This window comes from Mustela nigripes, chromosome 16 (assembly GCF_022355385.1).
Source record: "Mustela nigripes isolate SB6536 chromosome 16, MUSNIG.SB6536, whole genome shotgun sequence".
Lineage (NCBI taxonomy): Eukaryota > Metazoa > Chordata > Mammalia > Carnivora > Mustelidae > Mustela > Mustela nigripes.
In genome coordinates, this window is record NC_081572.1 from 35584806 (window position 1) to 35609551 (window position 24746).

General features: G+C 49.3%; 3 protein-coding genes across 9 annotated transcripts in view; all 3 read left to right on the plus strand.

The window, feature by feature from the left end:
* The window catches only part of GGNBP2 (gametogenetin binding protein 2), a 32828-nt gene extending 25752 nt beyond the window's left edge, over positions 1–7076 (plus strand). For all 4 annotated transcript variants that reach the window (XM_059381020.1, XM_059381022.1, XM_059381019.1 and 1 more), the window contains 6 exons: positions 280–474; positions 2288–2435; positions 3421–3546; positions 3628–3776; positions 4913–5161; positions 6431–7076. In XM_059381020.1, the coding sequence (XP_059237003.1) occupies positions 280–474; positions 2288–2435; positions 3421–3546; positions 3628–3776; positions 4913–5161; positions 6431–6634 (1071 nt within the window). In that variant the 3' untranslated portion in view covers positions 6635–7076. The remainder of the gene's footprint in view (positions 1–279; positions 475–2287; positions 2436–3420; positions 3547–3627; positions 3777–4912; positions 5162–6430) is intronic.
* Positions 7077–8789: 1713 nt separating this feature from the next.
* DHRS11 (dehydrogenase/reductase 11) lies at positions 8790–16906 on the plus strand. 3 transcript variants are annotated; one of them, XM_059379421.1, is made up of 7 exons: positions 8790–9337; positions 11675–11884; positions 14601–14695; positions 15086–15214; positions 15798–15891; positions 16093–16158; positions 16282–16906. In XM_059379421.1, the coding sequence occupies exons 1-7, from the start codon at positions 9149–9151 to the stop codon at positions 16321–16323; spliced, it is 825 nt and encodes a 274-aa protein (XP_059235404.1). In that variant the 5' UTR covers positions 8790–9148; the 3' UTR covers positions 16324–16906. The 3 variants fall into 3 exon arrangements, 2 of the variants coding, with proteins under 2 accessions (XP_059235404.1, XP_059235403.1); XR_009400276.1 differs by having other exon boundaries at positions 8792–9337; positions 15086–15215; positions 15812–15891; positions 16282–16306; XM_059379420.1 differs by having other exon boundaries at positions 8792–9337; positions 15086–15215; positions 15812–15891; positions 16093–16906.
* A 786-nt stretch (positions 16907–17692) lies between these two features.
* On the plus strand, positions 17693–21728 carry MRM1 (mitochondrial rRNA methyltransferase 1). 2 transcript variants are annotated; one of them, XM_059378997.1, is made up of 5 exons: positions 17693–18424; positions 18612–18705; positions 20536–20668; positions 20769–20888; positions 21101–21728. In XM_059378997.1, exons 1-5 carry the CDS (start codon positions 17856–17858, stop codon positions 21271–21273), a joined length of 1089 nt encoding a protein of 362 aa, XP_059234980.1. In that variant the 5' UTR covers positions 17693–17855; the 3' UTR covers positions 21274–21728. The 2 variants fall into 2 exon arrangements, with proteins under 2 accessions (XP_059234980.1, XP_059234981.1); XM_059378998.1 differs by having other exon boundaries at positions 21126–21728.
* Positions 21729–24746: the final 3018 nt, after the last annotated feature.

Here is a 24746-nt window from a genome sequence, read left to right on the forward strand (position 1 = left end):
TTTAAAGTATTAAAATTGAAGATTCTTTGTGGGGATGCCCTGTAAAATTGCAACATGAATTACCTGTCTGTGTGTGGTATCATTTAAAATTAGCAAGTGAGGGGCATCTGGGTGGCTTGGTCAGTTGAAGGTCTGACTCGTGATTTCAGCTAAGGTCTTCTCACTCAGGGTCATGAGTTAAAACCCTGAGTTCAAAAAATCGAATTAGCAAATGAGAATTTCCATGGAAAATACAGGAAGTTCTGAACAATATTTATTCTCAATTTTGTTTTTTAATAGATGACTGTGGAAAAAGTACAGGGTATTAGCCGATTAGAACAACTTTGTGAAGAATTTTCAGAGGAGGAACGAGTAAGAGAACTCAAGCAAGAAAAGAAACGCCAAAAACGGAAGAATAGACGAAAAAATAAATGTGTATGTGATATTCCTACTCCCTTACAAGCAGCAGATGAAAAGGAAGTAAGCCAAGAGAAGGTAATATTCCATAATTTTGACTCATTATTATGTAGTATTGCTTTTTGCTAGATTTTGGCATTTTTACCATGCTTTTCCAGAATGTGACGAGCTGCAACTTGTATATTGGCTTTTTTCCTACTATAATTGGTAAAAGCCAAAATTTTTAATGTCATGTATTCTTTTTATAATATTCAGTAGTTATCTTTGTACCCGATCTTAGTGTGTTGTTAGATCAAATGGGGAAATTAACTCCATGCATGACCTAGAGCAGTTCTTTTTGGTCTCAGGACCCCATTGAATTCTTAAAAATTACAGGGCCCAATGTGCTTTTTGTTTATATGGATTATACTTAACCAAAATTCACTGTATTAGAAATTAAAATGGAGAAATTTAAAATTATTTTTAAAAATAAGCCCTTCTATTATGTTAACATGAATAATATTTTTTTTAAATGTCCCACCCCCACTCCCCCCAAAAAAGGAAGTGAGAAGAGTGGCATTATTTTATATTTTTGCAGATCTTTTTAATATTTGGTTTAAAAGGAATTAGATGGATTCTCAGATCTGCTTCTGCATTTAGTCTGTTTCCATATGTTGCTTGGTTGAAGCATATGAAGAAAGTCTGGTCTCAGAAAAGGGAGGAATATTTTAATATAAACTTTTTCAGATAGTTGTGGCTGTTCTTCTTTAGCATTACAACTCAACAAGAGGTAGTGTCTTAAAGATTAGTTATGATACAGAACCTGGCACCTATCAGTGACCTTTTCATAACTTAGTTAAGTTAAAGTCCATTAGTCAGTCTTGCATTTTGAATAGATCTTTTACTCATGCATGAAATTGGTCATTTGAAAGATATAGATATACTGAGTTACGCAGATCTTGCCAGATACTGACATTTCTTTACATAATATCACATAATCATGTTAAAAGCACTACTGATCTCATTAGAAAGATCTTTAAGTAGTGGGACACTTCAAGCTTATTGTGCTTATTTATATAAGTTTTCAAAATTCTGATCGTGATTTGAAAGTTTGAATTTTTAATCACTGACCACAAATACGGTCCATTGTTTTCCTTGAGGTGATGGGCTGACTTCATTTTTTGAGAAAATGTCTTTTTAAGTGTCTAAGTCTGAATAACCACAGTTTGTCTCTCATTGTTTGAAGCAGAATTGATGTTCCAGGATAAAAAAAAAACACCTGGTTTAGTTCATAACTTGAACAGTTGCTCAACTGCTCTTCCTTGAGAAGACCATTGTACTTTGGTATGCAGCAAGAGTGCTTTAATTAAAGCATACTTCCTCTTTGTCACATACACTATTAAAAAGGTATATACTCATGAATTGATACTTAATAAAAATATTTTAAAGTCTTCATCAAAGACATTATTGAGTATCCACTTATTGATTTCCTAAGCATGCTTTGTCAAGTAAGGAATATAGTAACCATTAGTACACTTTGATTGCTACTGCTTTTATTTGTGCTAAGTACTAGCAACTTTTCCCCACCATTGCTTTTGTGCCATCAGTGTGTCAATACAGTGGAAAATAGCAAGTCACATCTTATATCTGGATGAAAATAGTTTTGACCTAGGGAATCAGCAGACTGCACTTTGAGAACTACTTTCCTAGACTTTCCTGATACCATTAACTCTTAACTTGCTTTTAGTTGTTTCATACTCTTTATCAGTGGTTTAGTGATTTTTTTCATGAGAATAATTTTTTCAATTGTTAACCTCCTAGCTCCTGTCTAATTGGTTGATGTTAAGGAAATTAAAATGTATCCATTATGAAGGTAAGATTTTTTACTATCTCTTAATATTGATCCTTAAAGGAAACAGACTTCATAGAAAACAGCTGCAAAGCCTGTGGCAGCACTGAAGATGGTAATGGTTGTGTAGAAGTCATTGTTACCAATGAAAATACATCCTGTACCTGTCCTAGCAGCGGCAATCTCTTGGGGTCCCCTAAAATAAAGAAAGGTAACCAGATACAGTTTTGTTTTTTTCTTTTTAAGATTTTTATTTTTTTATTTTAGAGCACGAGTGAGTGGGGCGGGGGGGGAGAGAATATCCAGCAGACTACGTGCGAGAGTGGAGCCTTATGTGGGACTTGATCACACGATTCTGACTCTGAGATCATGTTGACTCTGAGATCATGTCGAGAGAGAAAACTAAGAGTCTGATGCTCAAGTGACTGTACAATGCCTCTTTTTTCTTTTGTATGTAGATTCCACGCCCAGCGTGGAGCTCCAACATGGGGCTTGAACTCAAGACCCTGAGATCCAGACCTAAGCTGAGATCAAGAGTCAGGCACTCAACCAACTGAGCCACCCAGGGGCCTCTACAGTTTTTTGTTTTTTGTTTTTTAAGATTTTATTTGACAGAGAGGAGAAGCAGACTCCGTGCTGAGCAGAGATCGCAATGTGGGGCTCAATCCTAGGACCCCAGGATCATGACCTGAGCCAAAGGCAGATGCTTAACCAACTGAGCCACCCAGGTTTCCCCCTACCCCAGTATTCTTTCTTTCTTTTTTCTTTTTTTCAAATGTAAATGGGACACCTGGCTGGCTCAGTCGGTAAAACATACAACTCTTGGTCTTGGGCTCATGAGTTCAAGCCCTACGTTGGGGATAGAGATTACTTTAAAAAACAAACAAACAAACAAAGCAAAACTTGAAAAATAAAATAGATATAAGAAGTTTTAGAGAAAAAAAAAGTTTTAGAGATCCTGTAACTTAGACACTTAATATTTCCTTTTTCTTGGAGTGCCTGGATGGCTCAGTCAGTTATTTTCTGATGAAAACAAAAAACTGTAAGCTCCTAATCATGTTTTTGTTACTTAATTCACTCTCTGTTTTCAGTAAGCCATCAATTTTGAAATTTTTCTGTAGTTTCCAGTTGGTTCACTCTTTGTGTAATGTGTTTATTGGTATCTTAATTGTAACTCTGAACTGATTGATTCGCAGGCTTATCACCACACTGTAATGGTAGTGATTGTGGATATTCATCTAGCATGGAAGGGAGTGAAACAGGTTCTCGGGAGGGTTCGGATGTTGCCTGCACTGAAGGCATTTGTAATCATGATGAACACGGTAGGTTCAGATGAGCTTCCCAATTATTTCTACTACATGGCTGATTAAAGCACATGAATAAGAGATTATGGATTTCTACAGGTGACGACTCTTGTGTTCATCACTGTGAAGACAAAGAGGATGATGGTGATAGTTGTGTTGAATGTTGGGCAAATTCTGAAGAGAACAACACCAAAGGAAAAAATAAAAAAAAGAAAAAGAAAAGCAAGATGTTGAAATGTGATGAACATGTAAGTTAAAATTCTTAAACCTTTGCTGTTGAGAGGAGAGCAACCGATTTTCCTTGGAGTGGCAAGTCTGAAGCTTAGTTGCTGGTATTTATTATTATTTGAGAATGAGTACCTTTAGAATGCAATTCCCAGGGTGCCTGGGTGGCTCAGTGAGTTAAGCCTTTGCCTCCGGCTCAGGTGATGATCTCAGGGTCCTGGGATTGAGCCCTACATCTGGCTCTCTGCTCAGCAGGGAGCCTGCTTCCCCCTCTCTCTGTCTGCTGTTCTGCCTACTTGTGATTTCTCTCTCTAATAAATAAATAAAATACTAAAAAAAAAAAAAAAGATTGCAGTTCCCATCAGTTGCTCATCTTGTGAGTTTTGTATGCATGTGTGTCTGATGTGGTCATTTGACCAGCAATCCATTTGAGTCATAAATCCAGTTCATTCTTTTCATAATACTTGTATGTATGTATGAATGAGAGAGAGCAAGAGCACAAGTGAGGGGCAGAGGGAGAGGGAGAAGCAGGTTCCCCGCAAAGCAGGGAGCATGATGAGGGGCCTGATCGCAGATCTCCAGGACAAAGACCTGAGCTGAAGGCAGACAATTAACCAAAAGAGCCAGCCAGACACCCCATTTTTTGTAATGCTTTTAAATGAGTTAGCTCTGTAATCTTGAGCAGTTTGCTGGATGTTAGTTGTCCCATCTGTAAGGAAAGACAGTCCCTATCAGATTAAGTTCCGAGAAGATGAAATGAGATAGATGGTATTAATGGGATAGCATAGCATCTGGTATGTAGTAAGCGCCTACTGAATGCCACCTGCTGCTGTTACTCCCCATTCCTTCTAAAAAGTTAACACACTATTAGTTAATGCACCTTCCCCCCGCCTTATTCATTTATTTATTTTTAAGATTTTATTTATTTGACAGATCACAAGTAGGCAGAAAGGCAGGCAGAGGAGTTGGGGAGCAGGCTCCCTGCTGAGCAGAGAGCCCAATGTGGGACTTGATCCCAGGGCCCTGGGATCATGACCTGAGCTGAAGGCAGAGGCTTATCCCACTGAGCCACCCAGGCGCCCCTTTCCCCCTTTATTTAAAGAGTAATTGCTGTAATTTCCTCTCTTTTTACCTGAGACATCCTTTGCTGTGGTTCCAGATCCAAAAGCTTGGAAGCTGTATTACAGATCCAGGTAATCGAGAGACCTCAGGAAATACCGTGCACACAGTGTTTCACCGAGACAAGACCAAAGATGCACATCCTGAAAGCTGTTGCAGTTCTGAAAAGGGTGGGCAGCCACTGCCTTGGTTTGAGCATAGGAAAAACGTACCACAGTTTGCAGAATCCACAGAACCGTCATTTGGTCCTGATTCCGGAAAAGGTGCCAAGAGCTTAGTTGAACTCCTTGTAAGTAAGGATATCTTAACTGTGAATAACTGCTCATGGGGTACAGAAGAGGAGGGCGCAATATTTGAGAATTTGAAGTTGGGACTGGGTGGGGGAGCTTTTAAGAAATTAAGGGCAGTCTTTTGGGTTTTTTTTTTTTGTGTGTGTGTGACTTCATTTCTGCTCTTCCCCTCAACGAGTTATGCAACTGCTCTAGAGCACATTTTCTTGTCCTCTTTTGTCTCTGAAGATAGGAGAGAATAGTTGAGAGAGGGGAATAGAGTTAGCATCATGTCCAGGAATCTGCCTCCTTGGAGAAAGTTATTTGTAAGCAAACTGCCTTTCTGAGTGTCAGTTTATTATGGCCTGCCTTCCAGACCAGGAAAATATGTAGAATCTGAACTAGAGCCCACTCTTCTAGGTTACTTCCTTTCAGTTTATATAGGATAAAGGCATAACTGAACTTGGAAAATCTTTTATACAGACTTCACATCTTGATACTTCAGATGAATTATGCCTGATTATGAGCAACCCAGTACATAGTGTGGAGCTTGGAGGAGGGGAAGAAAAGAGAAGGGTGTTATATCTTCAGTATAGTAGTTCGGCTCCTAATGGAACCAGATTCTATAGAACAGGGTTTTTTTGTTTGTTTGTTTTTACATGGTGGTTAAATTTCAGAAGTTTTTAAAAGGTTATATTTTAATCTCTACTTAATTTGTAGAGATAAAAGTTTCAACATAGGACCAGATGGTTAAAAACCAGATCAGTCTGGTTATTTAAAATTTAGTAACTAGTTGTAACCATCTCTAGTTAGTAATTTTTTTTTTAAGGATTTTATTTATTTATTTGATGGAGATCACAAGTAGATGGGGTGGGGGGAGCAGGCTCCCTGCTGAATGGAGAGCCCAATGCAGGGTTCAATCCCAGGATGCCCTGGGATAATGACCCGAGCCGAAGGCAGAGGCTTTAACCCACTGGGCCACCCAGGTGCCCCTAGTCAGTCATTTTTTAAGACAAAGACATGTCGGTAGTCTGTCAGGCTCATAGGTGTTCCAGGACAAATTATAGATCCAGAGTTTCAAACTGAGTTGAGTTGGATTTTATTCTTATTAGTACTTTCTAAGACAGAATGACATGATGCTTGTTCTGTAAACAGTCCAATCAGAGACTTTATGTGACTAAATTGAAATTAAAAGGCTAGACTGCCTTAATTTTTAGCTGTCCTCCATCAGCATAGTATTTGGCATTCCTAAAATAAGTCATGATCTTAACTACTGCTTTAATTTGCAGGATGAGTCTGAATGTACTTCAGATGAGGAAATCTTTATCTCACAAGATGAAATACAGTCATTTATGGCTAATAACCAGTCTTTCTACAGCAATAGAGAACAATACCGACAGCATCTGAAGGAGAAATTTAATAAATACTGCCGCTTAAATGATCACAAGAGGCCCATTTGTAGTGGCTGGTTGACAACGGCTGGAGCAAATTAAATAAATAAAATAGCTCTGTCTTTCAATGAAACACTCAAGATGACTACTGCGCCTTCTCTTTCAAAAAACTCTTAATTTAGTGACTTATGGCAAAATTTTATCTTAAATCAATGTGATTCTTTCTTGTTTTGGGAGACGGTGGAGGTAACCTCATTAGTTTGTTCTTTCTTCAGGCTTGTGTCTTTAGTTGCGTGGCTGCGCAGGCCTGCCATATGATTTAAGCCATCTCTCTTCATTAAATGTTTCTCTTCCTGTGAGACTTACTAAAGCAACTTAGTGGCAAAAAGTAATGTTGTACTTATACTTCTGTACAGAAATGACAATGAGCTGAATATATGGTTTTACAAAGTAGACATCCACTTGAGAAATGTTTGGATGTAATGTTAAAGCGCAATGTGCAAAATTTAAAATAAAGAATATTTATTAATACGCATAGTAAAAATTGGTGTACATGTTTCTACTTAATGTGTGGCAGTATTTTAATATTTGCCACTTTTGAACTCGGTACTTGGCCACTGTTTATATCAGATGAACTGCTAATGAGGATAGAGATACAGATTGTTGAGGACAAAATTCTTCCCTTGACCAGAGTTGACAGCCAAAAAAGCAGTTTTCAGTCTTGTGTTTTGAAAGAATAAATTTGCTGCGATAGCTTTAAATAAGCATCTTTCTCATGACATTAATTGCTATTATTAAAAATTCCCTGATACCTAACATAAAGCACCTTAAATTCAGAGATTCGTATTGAACTAGAAGAATGGAAACAGAACTTGGCAGAATTTCCACCAAGGGTTGCCTGAGAAGGAATTACTGTAGCGTGTAGACATGGGACTAGAAGGCTGCACCCAGAGCTAACCACATTGCAGTGTGTAAGTGCATGCTCCTTATCTGGTTTCCAACAATAAAGTCACTATGGCTTTACAGTTTACTGCTTCCACAGCTGTCTGTGTGTAATGAAGGAGAGAAATTCCCCCAGGACTAGCATTTGGCTGCCATTTAAAAAAAATGGTTGAGTCCCTAGTTCAGTAAACACATGTGCTTAGAGCTTTGTGTCTGCATGTTGATAATACTTGGTGGGTAGCAGGCAAAGAGTGGCACAGTACCTCTCTGTGCAGTGGGGTTGGAGTCAATTTTATGGGCTCTCTACCATTTAATCAGATTTCAGGTGGGCAACAGCAAAAACTTAGATTTAATTTTTATAGATGGTGGCATTTCTTTGATACACCCCCTTGGTTGCCATTTCAAATCTAAGTGTTGTGTAGGGGTGGGGCTGAAGTAATATGAGACTCTCTGACTTCTTCACTTTCATCCGGGAATCCAGAAAAAATGACTAAGGATCTCCCACAGCCCCAGGGTCCAAGCCCAAACCTCTCTCCGCCATCTTTGCAGTCTAGTTTTCTCTTGAGATTGCTGAAAGCAAGGGCTGGTTTTATTTTATCTTAATCTTTATTCTTGGGCCAAGCACATGAGTACTTGGTGAATGAATAAACCAGCCACATTTACTGCTTATACTATTGCTTGCAGTGGCAGGATTCCTTAGGCAGAGGTGTTTTTTCTTTGGAAGGATGGCTATATTAAGAATGCAGAGGTAAGGAAGGCAGTTTCCAGAGCTTTGATGGAACATCCTCAGTAGTTAGAGAGCAAAGTGAACACCCTCTGAGCACAACCAATAGCCCAAGAAGAGACAAAGGGGAGAATGAAATGAAGGCAGATTAGGAGGAGCGCATTCCCTGGCCTAGGACTGGACAGTTTAAAGTCCATGCTTCACCCTTTTCTGTCTCGTATAGTCATTTATAAAATAAAAACTAATTAGTATCTCATAGAGCTGCTGTGTATATTTGCTAATATATTTAAATTGTTCATAAATGCCCATTACACAGCGCTCAATAAATACTAGCTATTGCCTTAATCTCTGGTATACATAGTGATCATTTATTTCACTGGGAGTGGGAGCGCCTAGGACAGTTGGAGACAGTAGGCCAGTAAACGTGTACTTGGGAGTATTTCCACTATTAACTTTGCGTTCTCATTCTGGCAACGGCGAGGGATCAGGTAGGGTTGAGAGTCTCTGAACGTACCTGGGCTGTGATAGCGTAGACATTCCTCCTTTCCTGGGCTGAACCCTTCCCATCAGCCACCGGGGGCGCTGGAGTCACCTTAAGTGTGCGGCCTGGGGCCTGGAGCAAGCCCCGGCTAAAACCTCGGTTTTCCTGCCCCTATGGGAAGCAAGACCTTAAGGTCCCGGGACCTTCCCGCGCCGCCGGGCGCCGCGGGAGACGTGGCTTCCCACTTAACTCCAGGCTGGGGGCGGGGTTGGCCAGGCCGCGGACGTCACCGGCTGGATGTGGCGGGTCGCGGGAGAGCGGAGGGTGGAGCCCCAGCCCCGGGCCCAGCGGAATGGAGGCGGGTTCGGGCGCGGCTCGGAGCGAGGTAGAGCGGCTGCTGTAGCTACCTCGGCGGTGATCGAAGAGCGGCCGAGCCCCTGGGACCCGTGGCGGAGGCTCCGCGATCCAAATGTCCGGCTCGCGGAGCGAGGTGGGCGCACGGCTCGGGGCCACCGCCACGGCTGGCATGGAGCGGTGGCGGGACCGGCTGGCATTGGTGACGGGAGCTTCGGGGGGCATCGGCGCGGCTGTGGCCCGGGCCCTGGTCCAGCAGGGACTGAAGGTAGTGGGCTGTGCCCGCACCATGGGCAACATCGAGGTAAGTCCCCGCCGGGGAGAGGGTAGTTATGGGAGGCGTCGTTTCCGTCGCGGTAGGGTCTGAGCGGGGGTCTTTCCTTGCCCACCACCCCAAGGCCATTTGCAACGGGATCAGAGTGGGAGGGAGGGATACCTAGTAGGACAGGCCTCTCCCTTCCCATTTATTTAGAAAGTCGCGTCTTTTAAGGAGCCCCTACCTACTCCTAACAGCCTCTACTCCCGTGTACCAAATCTCTGAATACCTGGCATCTTTCTCCCTATCTGCCTGCTCCGGTAGGCTGAGGAAACGGGAAGCCAAGGAGAAGGAAAGGAAGCTCTCTGGTCGCAGGGGCTAAATTGGCTACTGGTTGTTTCCTCTAGTCCCCAGACCTGACCCACAAAGTAGAGCAAAGTGGCTCTTTTTTTTTTTTTTTTTTTTTTTACCCAGGACTGAGGGTGGGGATGGGGTGGGAATGGAGCTTCTCCGAAGAGACTTGCCCTCTCCTCACCCCCAAATTTGAGGATTAACCCTTACTCAGGGGGATATTTACAGATAGACTTTTCTCCAATTTCACTGTCCTAGGTGGGACTGAGTAGGTGAAATAGGGCAAGGAATATGTGAGCCGTGAGGGGACAAAGTAGTGTGGAACTGGAACTCCCGGTTTTTCTCTTAACCTGGGGTTAGGAGCCCCAAGATGGGAGTGACAAGAGCTCAGAGAAAAATGATATCAAGTTGGCCATGTTGTAACCGGAAGGAAGAAGATGAGAAATTTCCATCAGGGTCATCTTTAGATTTGTTCCTAGCAGGACTCACTCTCTGGGTTTGGGTCAGTGCTTAGCTGAAGATGTGGGAGTGAGCACTACCTTCACCATTGCTCAGAGTCCCTGCGGAAGGAGGCCTTGGGTGGGGACAGAGGGAGAAGGTGTACTGGAAGGAGGACTGTCTCCTCCCCTGCTGCTGACCAAAGGTACACTTTATAGCTAGCTGCCTAGATAGTCCCAAGGTCACTCAGCCATACCACTGCCCTACTCTACCCCTCCCTTTCTCTTAATATGAGGATCTCAGGGCCCAGGCCCTGCCTTGGAGCCTAGATGAGCAGACCAGGACTTAGACTGCTGGATTCCTTAATTCTAAAGCCCTGCTGCCTTCTCTTCCTCCTCCCCCACTCCAAACTAGCCTGGAAGGGGGGGGGGGGGCTAATCTCCAAGGGGATCCCAGGCTGCTCACCAGCCTCAGGGTGACTCCTTTAATGAGGGGGACATGCCTGTGCTGTGAGGGGATAGACATGGTTTCGGGTCATTTCTGAGGATAAATGAGGGCAGGTGGGACAATGAGAAGGCAGTGACAGGGAGCACTATGTCCCCAGGCCCTCCAATTTGGCTTTCCTGTGGGGATTTGAGTCCGGAGACGGGAGGGAGAAGTTGTATGCCAGGGGAAGGGAGAATCCCAGGCTTCCTTAGTTTGCTTTTATTGATGGATACTGAAACAGAGTTTGAGTTCTGGCCTCCGACAGAGAGAAGCCCTGTCTCCTGAGGTGACTGTGAGTAGGTGAAAGGGGGGTCAAGGGAGCCTTCTAGTCCCAGAGGACCATACCTTTTGAACTCTAGCAAAGTGAAAGCAGAAAAGAATCTCTAGGTCACCTGATCCAGCCCTTTATTCCCATCTCGATTTGGGGAGGAAGGGGTTCGAGGCCAGGGCAGTTGGCCCAGCTGCCCTTCCTCTACAGCACCTCCTACCCCCAACTCTCTTCTTCCCACACAGGTACAGTCACCTTCACGAGGCTCAGGCACCCAGCCACTGGCCTCCAAGGCCACATAGCTTGGTTTCTTCCTGCTTCTGAATGACCCCATCCCTCACAGCCACCTCCTAGTGGCTCTGCTTCCTCTAGTCTGTCTCTCGGCTCCTCAGTGTGCTGAGGTCCCTGTTGATACACTTGGGCTGCTCAAGGTCACCTGCCACCTGACTTGCCTCATTATATCCCCCCAAATTTTAGGGTAGAGGATGGTACCATGTGGGACAGAGGAAAAGATCTGTCTCAACTTCCTCCCCTTTCCTAGAGGTAGGGCTAGGGGAGACTGGCAGTTGGGCCCAGCTTGAAAGCCAACAGGCTGCACTCTGGACGGAGGGGGACAGCTCAGACCTAGGCCTTCTGGGAGCAACTAGAGGAGGGAATGGAGAGGAAAGAATCCCCAATAACTCGGTTTATCAGGATATTGCTCCATTGACGATCTCAACTCCCCTGGGTGCCCCTCACTCTGGGGGACTTTAACTAAAGAGGACAATTAGTTCCAACATCATCTTGGACGGGAAGATGGAGTGAGCAGCTCACCGCAGTTAGCCCCCTGTTGGGTTTCATAGGAGCTGGCTGCTGAATGTAAGAGTGCAGGCTATCCTGGGACTTTGATCCCCCACAGATGTGACCTATCCAGCGAGGAGGACATCCTCTCCATGTTCTCGGCCGTCCGTTCTCAGCACAGTTGTGTGGACATCTGCATCAACAATGCTGGCTTGGCCCGGCCCGACACCCTGCTCTCAGGCAGTACCAGTGGCTGGAAGGACATGTTCAATGTAAGAGCTGCAGGCCTGGAGAGAGGAGCTGGGGGTAGGATGGGAGCCGGGGCTCTGTGAACCAGAGGGCTACTCGGGGCGGGAGGGGTGGTATCTAGTGCGAGGGAGTTTCAGGTTCCTACCTGGGGCACCTTGACTCCCCCATCTTGCTTCTTTCCCTACCAAAGGCAGAGGGAGTGGAGGAGTAGCATATCTTTTCTGTTCTTTTTCCCTTTGAGCCCCTTAAAGGAGCAGTTTTTAAAGTCCAGGCTGATTTCCTCCTACTGGAAGAAAGGCTTAGGGAAGAGAAGTGTTTATTGGATGCCCTCTTGTGTCAGTACCATGCTAAGTGCTTGGGAACATGGTCTTCCAGGAAGCAAAGGAGCCAAAAGATAGGAGACGAGGTTCTCGCCCAGCCCTGCCAGTCACTGTATGGCTTCTGGCCTCTATGAGCTGCAGTCCTGTTGCGTTTAATTGGGGTGAACACACCTATACCATCAATATCTAGGGCCCCAAACTCCATTTATCCTGGGGCTGGGTAAATATGTAAATGAGTGAGGTGGGTCAGGTGGAGTCTGCAGTAAATGGGGGAGCATATGGCCAAGTACAAGGGTAGCTGCTGATGTCCAGCATCGCCGCAGCAGTGCGGTGTGGGGCTAGTGGGACCAGATCCTAGGGTTTTTATAGGACGTCCTGCCCCTCCCATTTTCCAAAACCTCAGCTTCCTAAAGGGGAGGATTTTTTCCTTAATAAAGATTTTTTATTTATTCATTTGAGAGAGACCGAGTGAGCAAGAGCATGAGCAGAGCGGGGAGGACGGGGAGAGGGAGAAGCCGGCTCCCTGCTGAGCAGAGAGCCTGATGTGGGGCTTGATCCCAGGATCCTGAGATCATAACCCAAGCTGAAGGCAGACACCTAACCAACTGAGCCACCCAGGTGCCCTAGGGCAAGGATTTCTGTCTGGTTTATTCTCTGTTTTGTAGCCTCAGCCCATAATAGATATTCAGTAGATACTCAGTAGATATTTTTTGAGTGAATGAAACCTTCCAGCACATGTTGGGAGTGAAAATAATTTTTTATTTTTATTTATTTAAAAAAATTTTTTTTAAATTTCGTATGGACCAAACATAGTTTTCAGGACATGGGTTTTTCAACCTGTAGACAATATTAAGGGGCAATATTAGGGTAAAAAAGTATTCTGAGAAGTTGAAAGCAGTGTGTGCATGGGGACACATCTTTTCATGCAGTTGATTTAGCATCTAAAAGGTGCGTCAGCCTGGAAATGAACAATGAAAATTGGAACAATGAGCAGTGAAAATGAGGGGCACCTGGGTGGCTCAGTGGGTTAAAGCCTCTGCCTTCCATTCAGGTCATGATGCCAGGGTCCTGGGATCAAGCCCCTCGTTGGGCTCTTTGCTCAGCGGGGAGCCTGTTTTCTCCTCTTTCTCTGCCTGCCTCTCTGCCTACTTGTGATCTCTGTTTGTCAAATAAATAAATAAAATCTTTTAAAAAAAATGAGCTGTGAAAATGAGGCCTTCTGAGAGATCTGAGTTGTGGTCCTCACCTGCAGGAAGTAGGTCTCTAAACCTGGACCTTAACTTCCACATCTGTAAAATGAGAGACTTACATCAAAACCTTAAGACCCTTTCAGCTTCAACATTATATAAACCTGTTAGGATTGTCTTCCAAGACATCTCTACCCCCACCCCACCAGACTTCGGAGAATCACTACCCCCGGTCCAGGGAACATGTTTCTCCCACTCTGTGTGTCCTCATGGTTGAGTCCTCTGCAGAAACATACATTACTCAGAGGCCCAGAAACAGGGCTGAAAGCCTCTCGTGAAGCAGGTTCACGCTGGGAGTGATCTGTCCCAATGCCCGGCTCTGATACCTTACCTGATGTCCTGGCTGGTCTTGTTCCTTCTCAGGAGGAGAGACATGAGGACCTGCTGAAAGCTTGTCCTCATGGGGGGAGAGGGGACACTTGGCAGGAGCTTCAGGCCTTTGTTTCATGAAGGGTAGGGATTTGGGTCACTTCTGGCAGAAGCCATGGAAGACAGAAAGCCCCCATATGCTTGGGGGGGCCCCTTGCCGTCCTGTGACCAAGGACCCCAACCCCTAAAAAACCTCTGTGCCGAGTCTGTTTTGAGATGGAACAGAGGGTAAAGGAAGGTGCAAAAGGAAGGAAGGTCAGGTCTTCTCTTGCTGGAGTCGCAGGGGAGGGGACAGGAAGGGAGCAGAGAGGGTCCTCAGTAGGGTGGGGAGAGCCTAGGGTCTGTGCCTAAGGACAGAGATTTTTACAGGATCTTAGGAAGGATTGTAGGCTTTTTAAAGAGAGCAGGGCCAGGGACATAGACCCAGAGAAGAGTAGGGCGTTTGGGGAGGAAAAGGAGCTGGTTCTCTAAGGCAGATATTCTACTGTTTGCAGAGGAGACAGCCAAGACAGGGAGGTTTCTGGGGTCGTGCATGGGTTTGGGGGTTTCCATTCCTGTTTACAGAAACTGGAGGGAGAGAAGGTCACCTTGGGAGAGGAGCTGCACTGCGGTCAGCTGGGGCTGGTGGCTTTAGGGGGAGAAAGGTACCCTGGAGCCATTGGTGGTCTCTGATAGGCCCTGGACACTGTTCTGGAATGCCACTCCCCTGGGCGGGAGGTGCTCTGCGGCTCTATTACCTGCTCAGATGTGCCCAATTGAGATGGAGATGCTGGAGATGCCCCATTGCCCTCCCTGGCCTGCAGGTGAACGTGCTGGGCCTCAGCATCTGCGCCCGGGAGGCCTACCAGTCCATGAAGGAGCGCAAGGTGGATGACGGGCATATCATTAACATCAACAGGTGAGGCAGGTGGCCAAGGGCTAATGCTCAGATCACCACTCAGCCACTGAGCCAGCTGATCTGCTGCAGCTCATCTGACCTCTTTGGGTGTCAGTTTCACGGGTGGTAAAGTAGGGACTGAATACCTGGTTAACAGCCAAATGGCACAGTTACGGGAAGGGACAGAATAGGGTATATCGAGTGCTGGCCCCTCGCTGGCCTTCCAGGGAGCACAGGGCTGGCAAGAGCGGCTGGCACCCCAGAAGCTACCATAGCGGGCCCCCAGGGTGGCCTCCAGCGGGAGTCCCGGGCAGGCTTCCGTGTGGCATCCCAGTGGCGGGGCTGCCTGACGCAGCAGCAGGGGCCTTGGTTGCCATCAGCGGCTTCACTCTCTTCTCTCCCTCCACCCAGCATGTATGGTCACCAAGTGTCACCCCACTCCGTGATCCATTTCTATAGTGCTACCAAGTATGCCGTCACCGCACTGACAGAGGGACTGAGGCAAGAGCTTCGGGAGGCCCAGACCCACATCCGAGCCACGGTGAGGGCTCGGCCCAGCCCTGCTGGGGACAGGGTGGGCGCAGGCCCTCCCCACCCTGCATGCATGCTGTTGGGGTGCACTGCTTGGACTGTGAGGGGCACAGTGCTGTGCTGCCTTGCATGACCCTGCCCAGTCCTTGCCTATGAGCGCGGCGGGGGCTGACCGGAAGGGAACACAGTGGGGGAGACTGAGGGAGGAGAGTAAGGGGCATGGGAAAGCATGGCTGGCAACCCAGACTCTGAGCTCTTTCCTCGAAGGCCACAGGACCCTGGGCAGCTCACTCAGCCCCTCCAAGCCTCAGCCTTCTCACTCGTAAAATGGAGACAATGACCCCTACCTGGCTATGATGTTTTAAGGGATACTGTCGTAAAACCCTTAACCTGATATGGGGTCTGTGGGTGGCAGGTGTCACTATGATCATCACAGCTTGGGGAGGACAAGGTGGCTGCTGGACATCGGGTAGCCATCTTGGGGAAGGAGGGGGCCCGGCTGTCTCCATCCTGCCCTCCCCAAGGCCTGGCTTCTGACTGGATGGAGGTGGGGCTCGGCTTGGCCTCTGAGCAGGTCCTCTCTGTTGGTGCAATGCATCTCTCCAGAAGTGGTGGAGACACAGTTCGCCTTCAAACTCCACGACAAGGACTCTGAGAAGGCAGCTGCCACCTATGAACGCATAAAGGTGGGCCCTCTGTCTGGGACGGATGAGCCACTCACTCCCTCCATAAAGGCAGAGGGAACCCTGGCCTTCAGAGCACACCCTTCTAGCCAGCCTGTCATCCCTCCCAGAGGGCTGGGTTGGGGGTGAACACGCTGGAAAGGATGTCAGGGGTGGGAGGTCCCTTCTGCTTTCACATTACCCCTTTGCTCCGGTGCTTTCCAGTGTCTCAAGCCTGAGGATGTGGCCGAGGCTGTCCTCTATGTCCTTAGCACCCCTCCACACGTCCAGGTGAGTCTGGTCTTGACTGCCCCCACCCTGGAAGAGCCTCGCCATCTCAGAGGAGGACAGCAGGGAGGCCTGAGGGGGTGGGGAGAACGTCCTGGCTGCCTTAAGCCTTGTGCCTTCCAACAGATTGGAGACATCCAGATGAGGCCCATGGAGCAGGTGATCTAGTTTCCTGTGGGGCGCTCTGCCTTCCCTCCCTGCCCCTTATAGCTTGGCTCCTGCCTCTGGATTTTAGGTGTTGATTTCTGGACTCCTGGATTCCGTTTCCTCTCCCCACCCCACCAGGGCCTAGAAAACTCGAAGTTTTTATATCTTATCAAATTGTTCCCATCACAAATATGAACAGTGAGCTGGGGAGAGGAGGTGGTGTCCCTGATTATTTTACCTGTTAACTCATTCTCGGTCCCCTTCTTATGCTCCGTGGCCTTTGTTTGCTCTCTTCCGTCTCTTCCTTTTGATCTGGGGAAGGGATTGTGGCCAAAAGTGGGGCTTCCCCCTGACCCTCAGCAGGAAGGTGGCAGAGAGAAGCCCTCACCTTCTATGGGAGTGGCTATCCAAAGCTCCAGCCTTCCTCCTCTCCTGGCCCTACTGCTCCCACCGCCCCCTTCACTTCCCCCATCCCAGTTCTCCAGCCCAGTCTTGGCTTCTTGGCTCCCACCGGGGTGATCACTCCACACTGTCTATGGCAGCTGAATACCCGGGCCTGCCTCCCAAGTGGATTTCACTGTGAGAATTAAAAAAGAAAAATTGCAACAACCTACCTTGGCTTCTGGAGTGTCTTTCAGTTCTTCCTCCTTGTCTGTGATTGGGGGCGGTTGTGCCTCAGAATTTCTTCCAGGTGAGTGGGAGGTTGGGTGGATTTGGGGCATCACTCCTGGAATGTGGATTATCTTAGGTAGCAGACGTGGGTTTGGGTTGGGTCTTGAAAATGGGTAGGAGTTGGCCAGCCAGGAAAGGGGACAACAGTGGACACCAGGGTAGGAGTCTGACTGAGCAGGCAGTGTTGTGGGAACCACACGGAACAGACACACTGCGTGGGTGAGACGGGGCTGGAAAGGAAGCTCCTGTCGGGATCAGCCAAGTGCCGAGCAAGGAGACTACCCGTGACCCCTGGGCTTATCAGCTGGCGTGGGACAGGCACAGAGCTGTCACTTAGAGAATCGGCCGCCACGGGATAGCTACTGCTGGGATCCCGCTGATGGATGCTGAGGGTTTGACAGGGCAGTGGAGAGGCTGAGATGCAGAAGTTTCTAAGGAAAATCACCAACACCCGGGCGGTGGGCTGGATGTGGGGAGGGAGTCATTCCCAGTGATCTCATTGAACACCTGGCCTTGAGTGTGGCGCTCCAGCTCCAGGGGCCTCTTAGGACCTGGAAGGGCGCGGAATGAAGTGGCCAGTAGGGGTGGCTCTGCCGGCTGCGGGTACAGGTGGGGCCGATGCTCATCCAGCCCTGTGGGAGGCGCTGTGGGCACGGCCTGGCGGCCGGGCTTGCGCAGTGCGTCTGCGGGCAGGGGGCGGGCCGCCTGAACCCGGAAGTGCGGTACCCACGTGGGAGGCGGGGAGGGGCCGCTGTGGTTCCGCTCCCTGGTTCTGGCTAGTCTTTTCGATTGAGTCCAGACTATTGGTCCCCTTATCCGTATTGGGGAGCCGGGAGCGGGCACCGGCGGGAGTGAGCGCTCCTGATGACGCTGCAGGGGCAATGGCCATGGCACTGCTCTGGGCCGTCGGGGTCTCGAGTTGGGGTTGTTCGGGTCGCCACCTCGCGCGTCATTTCTCCCGAGCTGCGGGGCGTGAAGAGCGGCCAGGCGGGGAGGAGCTGAGACGCCTGCTGCTGGATGACCTGGCGCCGACCCCGCGCTCTGAGCGGGGACAGGAACTTCTGTTTGGCCTGTCCCCTTGTCTCCTGGCCCTGCGGGCCGCCCGTCGCCGCGTGGCCAGACTCCTGCTCCAGGCCGGCAGGTCCGGGTTGCAGGGAGAGCGGGCCGAGCTGCTCCGGGTGGCAGAGGCGCGGGACATCCCAGTTCTGCGGCTCAGACGGCAGAAGCTGGACGCACTGTGCCGCTTCCAGGTCCACCAGGGCGTTTGCATGGAGGTCAGTCCGCTGAAGCCTCGGCCTTGGACGGAGGTCGAGGAGGCGAGGCCAGGCGACGACCCCCAGCAGCTGTGGCTCGTCCTCGAGAGGCTCCAGGATCCCCGCAATCTTGGGTCCGTGCTGCGTTCTGCTCACTTCCTCGGAGTGGATAAAGTCATCACCACCGGGAGAAACAGGCACGGTCGTCCCTTAGGACCCATGTGCCCCATTTGGGGGCGCAGCCGAGTTTCTAAGCTCCTTGATCCCTCAGCCAGGCCTCCCCATCGTCAGAATTCTCACCCATAACCCTTGGGGGGCCAGGGGAGGGCAGGGCACCGGGGTTGAGATTTCCCAGCTTAAAGTGGGTCGTGGGGAAATTTACAGCTGCCCGCTCACTCCGGTAGTCAGCAAAGCCAGCGCCGGGGCTATGGAGGTGATGGACGTGTTCTCCACCGATGACCTAGCCGGTTTTCTACAGGTAATGGTGGGGAGAGGGGCAGTGAGTAAAAGAACAGAAATGAGCCAAGCTCGGTCTCTGCAAGGGCACTCATCCAGCCGCTGATGGAGGAAGGGGGGGATGTTGGCATCGTTCCCTACGCCCTTCCAAATCCCTTTGGGAAGGGAGGGATCCTGGAATTTTCGAAATTATAAATAGAGGAGAATCTGAAGTTAGAGATTTCCTAGCTTCATTCCCTTTACCTCACTCCTTCCCCAGGCGTACTTCTTGCCCCTGAGGCTAGTGTACCTCAGAGCCTCACTGCCTTCTCAGTAGGTTGTCAGGAAATGTTTTTTGTTTTTGTTTTTGTTTTTTTTTGATCAGCTGTGGGAAGCTGGTGGCCAGGAGTCCTGCAGTAGGGGCCCAGCTTGAAAGGGTGTTTGAACAAGGACAGACTAATCTATGCCTTTTCCCTCCCCCTGTCCCCACAAAAAAAATAAAAAACCCAAACAAACCACCACCAACAACAGCAAGAAACAGCTTTGATATCCAGGAAGGGGTAAACCTAAGAAACCCCACTGCTGGTCCAGGTTTCCGTCTTCAGCTGTGCTTCTCTTGTTGGACACAAGGGGGCAGTCTTGCCTTGCATTTGGCGGCTTCTTTGACCAGCCAACCCCCTCAAGGCTTCCAGGCCCAGTCCTTGGATCTGTTTCCTTATGTGTTCATTTGTTAGTTTCATCCAGTCTCAAGGCTTTAAATTCTATTTCTACTTGGATGCCTCCCAGGTGTACATCCTAGCCTGGATATTACTCGTGAGCCCTAGATTCAACAGCTGCTTTTGTTATCAGAGGGGCATTTCAAACTCCCCACTTGAAATTCCCCATTTCCTTCTCTAGGCTTGCCCAGCCCAGGCAAGGGCAACTGCATCCCTTTGTTTAGACCTGGTTTGTTCCAGGCCTAAGGTTCCAAAGGTTTGTTCCCTTTGTTTAGCTGTGGTGGCCTTGATTCTTCTTTCTGCTCTCCGACCCATGGCCCACCTACCCGCAGATTTTTTTGGTTTTACTTTGAAGTTATTTTTGTATTCCCACCAAGCCTCACCATTGCTTCAGCTCCCACTCCTGCCTCTCTTGCCTGTATTAGTGGTGAAACGACCTCACCAGGCTTCTCCTGTTGGCTCTCAACATAGCTGGCAGAGTGATTCTGTTGGAACATGTCAGACCATCTTACCTCTGCTCAAAACCTTTCAAAGCCTTTACAGCTCTCCCAGAGTAAGAGCTAAAGTCCTTCCAGTGGCCTTTTCGGTCCTGCCTTAGGTACCCCTTTGTTTCCCTCTCCAGTCCCAGCTGCTTCCTCCCTGCAGGCCACCACCTTGCTGGTGTGCTGCTCCTCACACATGTCCCATAAGCACCAGCCTCTCAGCCTTTGCATTTACTCGTCTCTGCCTAGATTCTCCTTCTTCCTTTCTTTTTTTTAAGATTTTATTCATTTATTTGTCAGAGAGAGAGAGAGAGAGGTGGAAGCAGGCTCCCCGCTGAGCAGAGGGCCCACTGTGGGGCTTGATCCCAGGACCCTGAGATCATGACCTGAGCTGAAGACAGATTCTTAACCCACTGAGCCACCCAGGCACCCCTGCCGTCCAGTGTCACCTCAGTGAGGCCCACCCTAATCACCTTTCTGCTGGGTGGCTGGAATTTTGGCCTATTTCGTTCCCTGCCCTGTCCCCAGAGTCTAGAACAGAGCCTGTCCATTCTAAGGGCTTAGTAACTATTGACTGAATTGAGGGATCAGTGACTATACGGGCAAGTCCAGCCCCTCGCCTGGGGCTCTGATGGAAGTTTGGTGAGCTAGAACTTGATTTTTTTTCTTTGTCAGGCCAAATCCCGGCAGGGCTGGCTCGTGGCTGGCACAGTGAGCTGCCCCGGGCCTGAGATTTCCCCGTCCTCTGATATTCCCATCACTAGCTGCTTGGAGTTCCTCTGGGACCGGCCTACTCTCCTAGTGCTGGGTAGGTAGTTGGCCCTGCTTTTCTGTGTTCAGATGTGCATGTTCCAAGCACCTGTGTGTCCTTCTGGGGCCTCCTTAACCTGTGTCTCTGTGCCCTGCAGGGAACGAGGGCTCTGGCCTGTCCCTGGCAGTTCAAGCCTCCTGTCAGCTTCTCCTTACCATCCTGCCTGGCCGCCAGCTGCCTCCTGGACTTGAGTCCTTGAATGTCTCCGTGGCTGCAGGTGAGTCTCCTGTGGCCCGGCTTTCTGCCCTCTGATCCCCCACGCACAGCTCCTTCACCCTAAACAAGTTTCTCTTTCTCTGTCTCAGTCACTTTCTGTGCCAGAGGGGGGAAGTGTATCCTTTTGAGGATAAAACAAGGGACTGCCAGCAAGTGGTCCTTCCTTCTCTCCATGCTCTCCCTTCCCCTTGGCCTTTTTGTCTGTTGGTGCAGGAATTCTTCTTCACTCCATTTGCAGCCAGAGGAAAGGTTCCTCTGGGGAACGGAAGAGAGAGCACCTTCTCCAAGACCCCCGAGAACCCTCCACCACATCAGAAGGGCCTGGACTGGCGCAGCACCCAGGACTGTCCTCAGGATCGGAACAAGAGAGGCAGAATGGGAGCTGACTTGGACTGAGTTGTGTGTGCGTGAGGGCACACATACTCTCACCGTCAAATGTGCTGGAGTCTCTTACCCGAGCGTGCACCCAGGCTCCTGTTTACTAACCACTGTCTTGGGGGGCAGGGAGCTCTGCAGAAGAGACCAGAGGAAGGTTGTCTCCTGTTTTGATTTTGGCCTTGTGGTTGGAGGTGGCGGCTTGTTCATCTCCAGGATGTCCTGGGCCCTGCCTGGATGTCAAGACATCAGAAGGGAATCAGGCAGGCCAGTCCAAGTGTCCTGTTCCTCTTGAACCAGTGTGAGAATGTAGAGAGAGGCCCGGGTTTCTCTTGTGGATGAGACAGGTACAAATCCAGGCTCAAACCCTGGCCCAGTGGGGGCTTCCTCCTTTTGCGCCTGCCTTGCGAGGGGTCTTTGTGAAGATCAAATAAAATCACCTGGGCCGCTGTGTCCTATTCCTCCACTAGGTGACAGCCTCGCTCTTCGATCCCCAGTCTCCGTGGCAGCCTGTGTGGCTACCTGGGGAGAAGCTTGGCCATGGCCCCCAGAGAGGCAAGGGAAAGATTAGCAAACGCCTCTCTCCTCCCTGGCCCTCCAGAACCCCTCCCCAGCGACCCATCGGTGCACTTCTGAGAAAGGAACCGATGAACCCCAGAACTGGCCTTTGGACCTGTGAGGTAGTGAGCGCAGGGTTGCTGTCAATTGTACAGGCAGGTTTGGTCCTCCTCCGACAGGGTCCCGTAAGTGGAGCAGAAGCCCCCAGCACAAGCAGCTTAGAGCAGTCTGGCTGCACATTGGAACCATCTGGCAAGCTTTCAGAAACAACCGACACTGGGGACCCACCCCCAGAGAACCTGATGTAAATGGTTGGAGGGCAGCTTGGATATCAGGATTGTTAAAGGTCCCAAATGTGTCTGCTGTGTAGTCCCGGTTGAGCACCACTGGAACAGGGTTTCTGGACCTCGGCAGTCTTGACATTCGTTGTGATGGCTTGTCCTGTGCACTGTAGGATGTTCAGGCTTCTCCCTCACTGGATGCAGGTGGCATGCCCTGCCCCCTGTTGTGACAAGCAAACATGTCTGCAGACATGGCCACATGCCCCCCCCCCCCCCAGGACACAGTTGCACAGTTGATCCTAGTTGAGAACCACTGCTCTGGAGCCTGGATCTGGAGGACGACAACCCAAGTTCAAATTCTGATTGCCATGTGACCTTGGGCAAGTTCCTTTCCCACCTGAGCCTCAGTCTCCTCGTCCAGAAAGAGGGTTCACCCTACCTTCCCGAGTTGTGCCAAGACAGGGCAACGTGAGCTCACTCAGCGCCCCCTTCACAGTGATGCTCAGTAAATTGTAGCTCCCTTTTCTCTGTGGAATGAATTTATCTTGGAATTTTGGTGGGGATGTCGGTTTAGAAAGACATTAAAAGAGCTGAAGATTGCTCTCAAGTCAGAATTTTTTGTCTCAAGGAAGAGGAAGAAACTCTTCTGTAAAACTCTACAGATCTCTCTACCACATCGGACCCCTTGAGCTGTCCGGCCTCAACTCCCACACAGGTTCTGACTTCTCCTGGCACAGTGCAGCTTTGGGCATGTTAATGGCCTCCCCCATCCCTGCTGCACTCCTGGCCATGGGCCTGATGTGGTTCTGAATCTTGGCTACACCGTAAACAGGCTTGAGGGTGTGCATGGCAGTGGTGGCGGTTGGGGTGGGGGGGGCACCTTTACTGTTCCAGATGCCCAGAGGCATCAGGCTAATGTGATCAGAATCTCTGTGGAAGGAGACTGGTCCCATGTTTCTTCAAGCTCCCCAGTTGATGTGTGGACACCACCAATGTGCTGCTGGGGTCAAGAATCACTGGTTTTCGAACCGCCTTCTCATGTCTAAGAAACCTCTGTCTAAATCCTCTGCCCCCGTGCTTTTGAGCGCACGTCTGAAGGTTTGGGCCAGTTGACCTTTCCTCTGTCCCTAAGGTTGTCAAGGAGGTGCTGGGTTCAGCCCCAGTTCCGTGGCTTCTGGCCTGGACAGCTTCCTAGCATCTGTAGGATGGGGATAGTGCCCTCAATGCCTGCTTCCGCTGGCCCCTCCCCAACCAGGATCTGTAGAAATGAAAGTTTCAATAAAATGCATTCTAGACACCCAACCACTGCTCACCCAGGACCAGCACCTGATAACACAGACGTGCATAGAACCGCTCAGTTTACGTGTGGAGTTGCCCGGACCACGGGATCCCTAGGTAGTTCGGTCACATGTTACCGTGAGTGTTTCTGTGATGGGGTGTTTGGATGAGATGAGCATTGAAGTTGAGGGTGCCTGTCTGGCTCAGTTGGAAGCACATATGACACTTGATTTCAGGGTTGTAAGTTGGAGCCCCATGTTGGGTGTGGAGATTATTAATAAACAGATTACTAATAAACACATTTTAAATTGGTAGATTGAGTGAGGCAGAGTGCCCTTTCCAGTGTGGGTCGGCCTCATTCAATCAACTGAAGGCCTGAACACGGGCCAGAGAAAAAAAGGGGGGCGCTGGCTGTTCCCTGACTAAGAATTCTTCCCTCCCTCTGGAACTGAAACGAGCTCTTCCTGGTCTGGAGCCTGTGGGCCTTCAGATGGGAACCACATCCTCGCTCTCCCGGGGCCCCAGCTTGCTGACTCACCTGGCAGAGCCGGGATTTGCCAGGCTTACAATCCCAGGAGCCAAGTCTTCAGAATAAACGAGCAAGCATGTGTACACGTGGATGGAGATAGGGGTATAGATACACACCACTGCTCAGCTCCGAGTCTCAGGAGAATCCAGACTCCTGGGCTTGAAGGAAACGAATGGAGATGTCGCGGTACAGGTACACGAACAGCACAGAATCGAGCTCTGCTCTCTACGGCCAAACCCAGCCTGGAACCTAGATGGTGAGGTTGGGACTCTTCGGGGTTCCCAGCCTGCTCTCCTGCCCACAGACTCCTGTGTAGTGTCTGGATCAAACCAGCTTTGGGCATGCTGGGTTCATCAGCTTTCTGGTCCCAGGAGTCTGAACCATCTAGAGGGCCACTCCCAGGGCTACCAGCCATGCAAGGGGGGCTCTTACTGCTTCATTCCCTGGGCCAGCACCCTGGATGGCCTCTGGGAAGGCAGGTTCACTGGAACCAAAGGGTATTGAGGCCAGAATTACCCACCGAGCACTCATCGATATGTAATTCTGTAAACCAGGCATGAAGGCAGAGAGAAAGCACCTGAGGCCCCAAGGCCAAGGATGGTGGGGATTTCCTTGGGGTGGCCTCCGGGCCTGCCACAGAGTAAGCATGGGGCGATACACAGGCCCCGGGGAGGCTGTGGCTCCCGCTATGAAGGGGGGCTGGCTGGGGGCCTATCCCCTGGAGGCCATGGTCAGGATGAACCCAGAGAGGAGTAGGGGTGGTAAAGAACAAGACCCTGGGTGGTAGTGCTTGCTTTGAGCTCCAACTCTGACTTGCTAGTTGCATGAGTGTGGACAT